This window comes from Aplysia californica, unplaced genomic scaffold (assembly GCF_000002075.1).
Source record: "Aplysia californica isolate F4 #8 unplaced genomic scaffold, AplCal3.0 scaffold00760, whole genome shotgun sequence".
NCBI lineage: Eukaryota > Metazoa > Mollusca > Gastropoda > Aplysiida > Aplysiidae > Aplysia > Aplysia californica.
This window is the reverse complement of record NW_004798030.1, coordinates 112,168-120,471: the sequence shown is the minus strand read 5'-3', so window position 1 is coordinate 120,471 and position 8,304 is coordinate 112,168. Positions and strand designations below refer to the sequence as shown.

General features: G+C 39.1%; 1 protein-coding gene across 1 annotated transcript in view; it reads left to right on the top strand.

Moving 5' to 3' along the window:
• Nucleotides 1-4,961, top strand: part of LOC101852054 (ADAMTS-like protein 1) — a gene marked incomplete in the record, with an annotated part of 152,716 nt that extends 147,755 nt beyond the window's left edge. Inside the window, 2 exon segments of the mRNA XM_035972616.1 lie at nucleotides 982-1,126; nucleotides 3,808-4,961. Of these exon segments, the coding sequence (XP_035828509.1) occupies nucleotides 982-1,126; nucleotides 3,808-3,929 (267 nt within the window).
• Between the last annotated feature and the right edge of the window lie 3,343 nt (nucleotides 4,962-8,304).

Genomic DNA, 8,304 nt, shown 5'->3' with positions numbered 1-8,304 from the left:
ATAATAATAATAATAAATTCCACTTTAGTGGTCCCCATGGCGAATCATACAGGCATACATAAATACCCAGGGACATACGTAGTTGAACACACAGACAGAAAGAAAAAAACATTGATCAAAGTTACCAAATACACAATGTCACACCAATGCAGACAATTTTACGAACAGGCCATTGCTGGTCGCCATTTTGTAGTGTTCTGTTTTTGTGTATGATTATCATGTTTTGCTCAAGGACATACCCCACGCAGTGACCACCCACCAAATCGCGTGTCAACGTTTTATGCTGACATTATTGTAAGCCTGAAGTTTACTAACCAATTAGCCAGTGGAGCTCGATGTTGAAGCCTACACCAATACCAAAGTCACCTTCACCTTCACCTATCCCGTAGACAAGATGTCCGTCAGGGCGCTTTTGAAGAATTTGGCCACCAGCTTCCTCCACTCCTTCCGGTCTTCAGCTTTTCTGAGCATGTCTTTGAATTCCTGGCTTGTCCATTCCTTGATGTTGTCCTCCCAACTCTTCTTCGGTCTGCCTCTGCTCCTTTTTCTAATGTGATTTCCCTTAAATTCCTTCTATATTTTAATAGGTAGTTGGAGGCCCTAGTGGCTGGTCCTACTTATTTATTTACCTCCTGCTTTTTCTGTTTCATCTTCCTTGCTTTTTGCCAGCACTGTATGGCTGTTGTCTTGCCAATGGGCTTCTCTTCACTCAAACTTACATTTTCATTACTACTTATTTATACGTGAATACATCTGATGTGTTTTTTGTTTGTCTGCATCTTATTTCTCGCACAAGTTGAAAGTACCACTCTACTTGTGACGATACTATTTTTGTAAATTTCTGTATTGTTAGTTCTCTTTACAAGAACAAACTAATGTACCACCTTACTCATTTGACTATTTTTGTAGATACATTTGTCATTTATCTGTTGTATTTTGTGTTAATCCCCTTTGTCACCTATTTGTGTTAATCCCCTATAGTGTTTGGCCAACTGTGGAGAATCTGGGTTCCAGACCCGGATGCTGACCTGCATCTGGGAGGGCAACAGACAACCGGCGGGTCGGCATTGTGAGGGGATGGGTCGGCCCGTCCTGACACGCCCCTGTTTCAACAACTGCACACATGGTATGTGGGGGAGGACTCTAGACCAGCTAGGTAAAAATCTACAGGCATGCCGTAAACTGTGCGTGCGGCCCGCGTGCTCTGCTGTGGCTTTCTGAGTTGCCAGACAGAATGCCTTTGGTTTGACTGCATCGAAGACCATTATGCTGTGTAGCTGGCCTTTGTGTTTGTGCACCCAACAGCTTTGATTTTCGGTTTGCATGACTGTTATTTTGTGTGGGAGTTATGTTCCAGGAAGAGTAAGTTCAAACACAGTCAAACCTGCCCTTATGGCCACAGGCCCAAGACAATCAATTGTGAGGCAGCGTGGTGGAATCAGGCTCTCGTCAATTTTTGGGCACATAGAGGTATTTGTATCATCTTAAAGCTTGTTCACTTGTCTTTAATTGGATGCAAATATATGTCCATTTATCTTGAATACAAGTCGAGATATTTGCAAAAGAAGGAGGAGGGGTCACCTGTTTTCAGAGGTAAAATTAGTGAGAAAATGGCAGCCAAAGATTAGTTATTTCCTTAGCTTAACAATCCGTGGTAAATGAAAATTTACATTTTTTATGCCTTTAATCAACGCTTTTCAGAAAAATCCACCCAGAAATGAGTTCTTTAATGGGCATGAAAGGTGTTGAGCCAAAAAACAAAAAATTGATAAAAGTTCACAAACCTGAGAAAAAATGCAAGTTTCTTCATTTTGATTATTTTGACGAGCGCCTGATTCCACCACGCTGCCTCACAATTATAAAAACGACCACTTCCCACTTCCCCCCTTTGCGATTTATCTGTCTTATTATGAGACTGTCCAAGATGTCTACCTGTCTGAAGCAACCCCATTTTGCCTCAACAATGAATGACCATCTTAGACAATTTCACACTGTCTTGTACAATTCTTATAAGGAATACAGACAAAAGTCAAGTCACTTTCTAGTTGCTTTAAACTTCAAGCCTTGGTGAAACAAATACCTACTTAGCACTTTCTTGACATGATTTTATATTTTCAATTTACGGTGTTTTATTCCCTCCTTGGTCATGTTTTACTGTTTTTCATCATGCTTTATGTGTCGACAGCTTCATATCTGTTAATTGTTATTTCATCCTCTAGCTGTCTCCCATGTACTTGGTCATAAATCTGAGTTGTGTGGGATATTTTCAAGGATCTCTACCAACTTAGCTCTGTCCTATCACTACTGAACTTTGGGTTCAGAATTCATATAAGGCTTTACCAATGTACTGATGAGCCCGCCTATGACACATCATAATTCAGCATTGCTGGAGCTTGGCAGAATGTTCTAAATTTTACCAAGCATTCCATTTAGAACATATGATAATACAAAATAAAAATTTTCAATAGACTGACAGAAACAATAAGTAGGAACTTTGATGATAAATGGGAATTCTCGATCTTTCTATCTGACTGATTTATTGGTTGTGAAAAATCTTGGTCAATAGGTTTGGGCTGGACTTAATTATATGTTACATTTGATATATTTTCTTTGTATTATCGTGGTTTACATCCTTGTGGTATGCCTCCTCTAAGCAAGGCTTAAGATATAGTTAGTCTGGAGACCCTAGTGGTATTGCGTTGTCCTTTCTTTCCATCCTCATTGTTTAAATTCCAGTTGGATTTTATCTGTTGTTGTAGCTATCAATCCAAGATTGTTGTTATTATCATTTCCAGATTTTATCTGTAAATTTGTTTGCTTTTGCCATTCTTTGTGCTTTCATTTCTTTTGCCTTTTAAATAATCAGTTTAAGGGCTTCATGACTTACTTTAATTTGAAGTTCCTTTTGATCAGCGATGAATAATGCGATTGCGTCTTTTCAGTCTGCTTCTTTGATTTGCTTCTTTTTCTTTCCTTAATCGTGTGTCCTTTTGGGCATGGCAATATTCTTCATCTGGAGACTTTCTTGTATTTTGTCATGTTAGCCTCTATTTCCTTCATTTCCTCCATAATGTTGTTATTCTGTATAATATATTTGTCATAAATATAATATCCCTTTGTCCGATTTGTGCAGAATCTTTTCTTCCCTTCAGAAAAGCAAATTGTAGAGTGTTCACTATTTCTGCCATAGTTGAAAATTTTGGCTTGAGCATTATGTTCAGTGACCAAAAAAGAAAGAAAAACCCAGAGAGAAAAGGGGGATGAGGGAAAAGATAGCTGCTAAGTTTAAATGAACGAAAAGTAAATTGCATTTGACTCATGAACCAATGCGCATGAAAGGGTTACTGGGTCAAAAGTTGTGTAGAAAATAGTGAAATCTGTGAGAAATTTTAATTTCTATTTTTCACATCGTCATCTTCTTAAGGATGGGATGATATCTTTATTTTAGGCTTATTAATCATTAATACAGTCAGTGCATCTTGTCTAAAACATTTACATGATTTCTAAATTGATTATCTTATATATTTATATAGGTATGTATACGTTGATTAAATGACATTGTTATGCTGGGGGTTTTTTTATTCATTTTTTGTCAAATGTGTCAATTTAGCATTTGCTTTAAATTTTGTTCTAGGAAATAATTATGAGTCTTCTCAAACTCTAGCACCAAAGTCATTAAGTTGAAATGTATGAAATGAATTGAAAAGTGTAACTTTAACCTCTCCTTGGAGAAGATTTTTAGAAACATTTATGTGAAATCGTCAGCAATCCATCTGTAATCTTGCATTACTGGTCTTGTGTCCCCAGAATGTGTGGACAACTCAGACTACTGCAGCATTGTCCCCATGATGAAGCTGTGCCGCTTCACAAACTTCAAGACCAAATGTTGTCACAGCTGCAAAAGTCTGCCAGAGGACCCACCCTCCTGACAGGCGGCACGCCCAGATAACGAGTGACCCTTCTTTCTATTGGAGACCGTAACCAAATTCAAGAGATGCTCTTCATGTCTTAGCTTTGCTGAATAATAGAAGTATTTGTAGCTATGACGTTTTCGTCATAGTTGATTCGACAAATCTCGTGGACTGATCTGCGGCAGTGACGTGAGAGACTGAAGTTTTTGCTGGTGTTTGTGTTGATCCAAGCCGTGTGGAATTGATCATGTACGTTGTGGACATGCCTGAGCCTTGGATTTCTTGTAGACTTTGTTCAAGTCCCGAAGAGCATGATGCATTGTTCAGTGTTTCCTCGTTGTGGATTGACTTGAATTGATATTTTCCTTACGCAAGACTTGTCGTCAGTGAACTGTTTTAATGTACTTGAATACCTGAATGGAAAATTTTACAGGACAGGTAAAAAAATTGTTTCATTCTTCTAATCATTGGTACCTACATTTCTATATCTTCTCTTGCCGGTTTTCGACTTTTAGAATTTGAATATATCGACAAAATATATCTTGAGTACAGACTAAAAGTGACATGTGTGTCACTAAATTAGTCATTAAATCAAGACAAGTGAACCTGTTTTGATAGTTCTTCATCTAATGATTTAACTGATTGCCGCAAAGTAATTTGACGTCTAAGTTGTCGTAAAGGAATGCGCCCGAACCGCTGCCAGTGGCTCACCGTCACAGCGGTTCCGACTGCGAGCCACTGGGAGCCGCTTGCCAGAGATAATGAGTTCAAGAGACTGCAATGAAAAGGAATTTAAAACTCTGGGTGTAGTACATCAGAACTGCTGGGTGGCGCTGTGCTGGGTGGAAGCGAAGTGTTATTTAACAAACTGAAACCAAGCACAATAGTTTTTATGTAATATTACGGTAATTCATTTGAATTTGATTGCATGTTTTTATATGACCCTGTCAAGTTTTCACGGTCACGGAGGTGCCATGGAGAATGTTTATATTATATACCTGTATCAGCTTTAAGATGGAAGAAAAGGGGAAATAACCCCTACTCCCACAATCCCAGCATCGGCGGTGTTAACGCCACTTCGGTTTGATTAAGTTGCTCCTTCTCTTTGTTTGTTTGTTTCTGACTGTCATGTTTTTACCTCATCATGTTTCTGGGCACCTGCATTACTTAAGATTTCTGATTGTGTGTTACAACTTGTTCCCAGATTCATAGCCTACTGATGGGTTTGGGGGAGGGGGGGGGGGCACGTTCGTATTAAGATATTATTTTATATTGGTTAAGAGTTAAGTAAGAAATATTTCATATGGATTGAGCGGGGTTGGGGGATGTCAGGTCTTGTAATACTTGTATGTCTCTGTGCAATGAACAGAAACAGTTTTTTCAGAAGTATTCCATTAAAGGATTGGGTGTCAGGAGGTGAGGGGTGGGGTGAACACATCATTAGTATGGTTCATTTGACAGCAATAGTTCAGTACTTCTGTAGTATGGTTCATTTGACAGCAATAGTTCAGTACTTCTGTAGTAAGTAAAGTATTTCAGCTGAATTAAGTGGCTTTGGGGAGCAGGAGAAGGATGAATATTTGGTCTATTATAGTTCAACATATCGATACAATTTAACATTCAATGTAATAAATGTTCCATTTAATTGGAAAGGGTGGGGGGGGGGGGGGAATGTTCAGCACTGCATCCATTATGGGGCATAATATATATTATATATATAAACAAAAACATATGACCACTAGTTCATTTTAAGATGAGTATTTTTGTGTGTGTTGAAAGCAGTGAGGAGTCTAGAGGTTGGGCATTTTTTTTTTAGCGGGGGATTGGGGGGGGGGGGGGTGAGGGGGATGGACAGAATGTTTTTTATGTTTTTGTTCACAGCACAAAAATATTTTCAAGAGGAAACTTCATCATCTCTGGCAGATCATTGGAGGGTGCCACTTGCAGGGGCTCAGTTATAGTGGAGCAGTGTCGCTGTGCATTTTAACTAACCATCCTTGAATAAAACAAAAGTTAATTGCTATTCTTGATTACAGATTTTTAGCAACATTAATGTATAGTAGACCATTTTCAACTCTGTTTTTTGACTCAGCGTATCAAAATCTCATTAGTGCGCTCAGAAATTAGCATAAATAATATGCACATTTAGAGAGTTTAAAAAAAAGAGATAATTAGATTCTTAGAAAGAAAAACCTATAAAAGTTGTTGCTTTTTTAAAGACGAAGTGTGGTGCCATTTTTTGACAAGATGATGATGTGAGAACGGGTCTGTTTCATTTTTAAAAATCATCACCCACAAGTGATCAAAATTGGAGATCAAGATAATACTTTTTTCAAATTAATTGGGTGTACAGACATACCGGTACTTTTAAATCTCTTTCTACTCCCATGCCGTCTAGACAACAACAAAGCAATCTTTTGTCCGCTTGAAAACTCCCATTTTTGTTCACCAAAAATGTACCTCACGTAATACCCTTGCACGGTGATCACTTTTTGCGTTGCCACACCAGGATGGAATGTGCGCCGCGCAGCGTACTGCTCCACTAAAACTCAAGCCCAGGACCTACTTCTTTTCTTCTCCTCTGTTATTTCGTTCTGTCCGTCTTACTTTCCTCCTGCACTAAATGACCGTTATTGTGTCGATGTACCTCTAGAAAAACCCGAAATGTTACCCTTGCATGTTTGAAGGTCATTCATTCTCCGAGGAAAGCGATGTTCGTGGTAAGTTATGACCTTGTGTAAAAAAAAGTCTTGGATGGTATCATTTAATTTTGGTATTTCATCAGTTTATTCAGTGCTTGTCAATCTTTTTATATATAATGAGCGCCCACTTTTTAAAAAAAATGATACAATTGTTGTACTGCCCACATAGATGTATTTCCAAGCATGACGTTGAATAATACCTGTCACTTCCCAGGTGATCCCGTGATCCCCTCGGCCCTCCAAAATTACCAAATCAGCCACTAGTGGGCGATATCTCCCAGGTTGGCAAGCACTGAGTATATCTAACTTCTAAGGAGTGAACAATATTGTCCATCTAGGAGTGTGTCTCCATATGCGCGATGATGTGACGTCGCGTCGCATGCGGTCCTTGCCGCTCCAAAATCAACCGAATAAGATTATAAAGAACCTGTCCCCTTACGCGCATTGTGACGTCTACGGTCTAGCCACATGCGACAGTCGCCAGGGATTGTTCTACGTAGCAACTGAGACCTCATCAGGCATGATAGACTGGGAGTGTGACAGGTTTAAAGCATTACCATTGGTCAAAGGACCTAGCCAAGGAGTTCCGGGCGACACACCGTGTGATGTTGTCGCACAAAAGGACGCACATCTTGTGATTCATCGCGTCTGCCAAGAACGACGCAAAGTCAAGTCGCGCATAAGGAGACATAGTCTTAAAATGTCAATGCTCGTGACAGCTTGTTGCTGTCCATTGGGTGGACTGGGATGGACTGGTGTAATACAGGTAGAGTTGTGGACTGGCCGACTGACCATGGAGCAGTTCTTGACCTGTCTTCATTGGTGTGGCTCGTCATGTAGCTTAACATGTTTTTATGGACAAAGTCTTCCCATTCAAGGACTGCTCAGGTACAAATGCGAAGAAGGAAACCCACTGTCCCGAAAAAGAAATGTGAGGCAGCGTGGTGGAATCAGGCTCTCGTCAATTTTTTTGGGCATGTAGAGTTATTGTTATCATCTTAAAGCTTAATCACTTGTCTTTATTTTGGTGGAAAAAATATCCATTTATCTTGAATACAAGTCGAGATATTTGCGAAAGAAGGAGGTGGGGGTCACTGTTTCCAGAGGTAAAATTAGTGAGAAAATGGCCCTCAAAGATTAATTATTTCCTTAGCTTTAGAGTCCGTGGTGACTGAAAATTTACATTTTTGTACCTTTAATCAACGCTTGTCAGAAAAATCCACACAGAAATGAGTTCTTTAATGGGCATGAAAGGTGTTGAGCTAAAAAACAAAAATTTGATAAAAATTCACAAACCTGCGGAAAAATGCCAGTTTCTTCACTTTGATTATTTTGACGAGATCCTGATTCCACCTCGCTGCCTCACAAATAATCTATCTCTATATGTGGTGACTCTCAATGTTTTTTTGCAGTGGGAGATAGTACTACTACTATGTAATCTGTTTTAGGTCTTAGGTTAAGAGGAAATAACTGTTGTGGAATCGTTTGTTTGTTTGTTTGTTTTTCAAACGTGTATACTTATGAAGTTGATGGATATGCCCGATGGCTTATGATATGAATATTTAGTATCCTGACATAATGTTCATTTTGAAAATGAACCACTTTTCTTGTATGTTGGATTACGCTGTGTGTGTAAGTGTGCATGTTTGTGTGTGCGTGTGTGTGTGTGTGTGTGTGTGTGTGTATGTTCA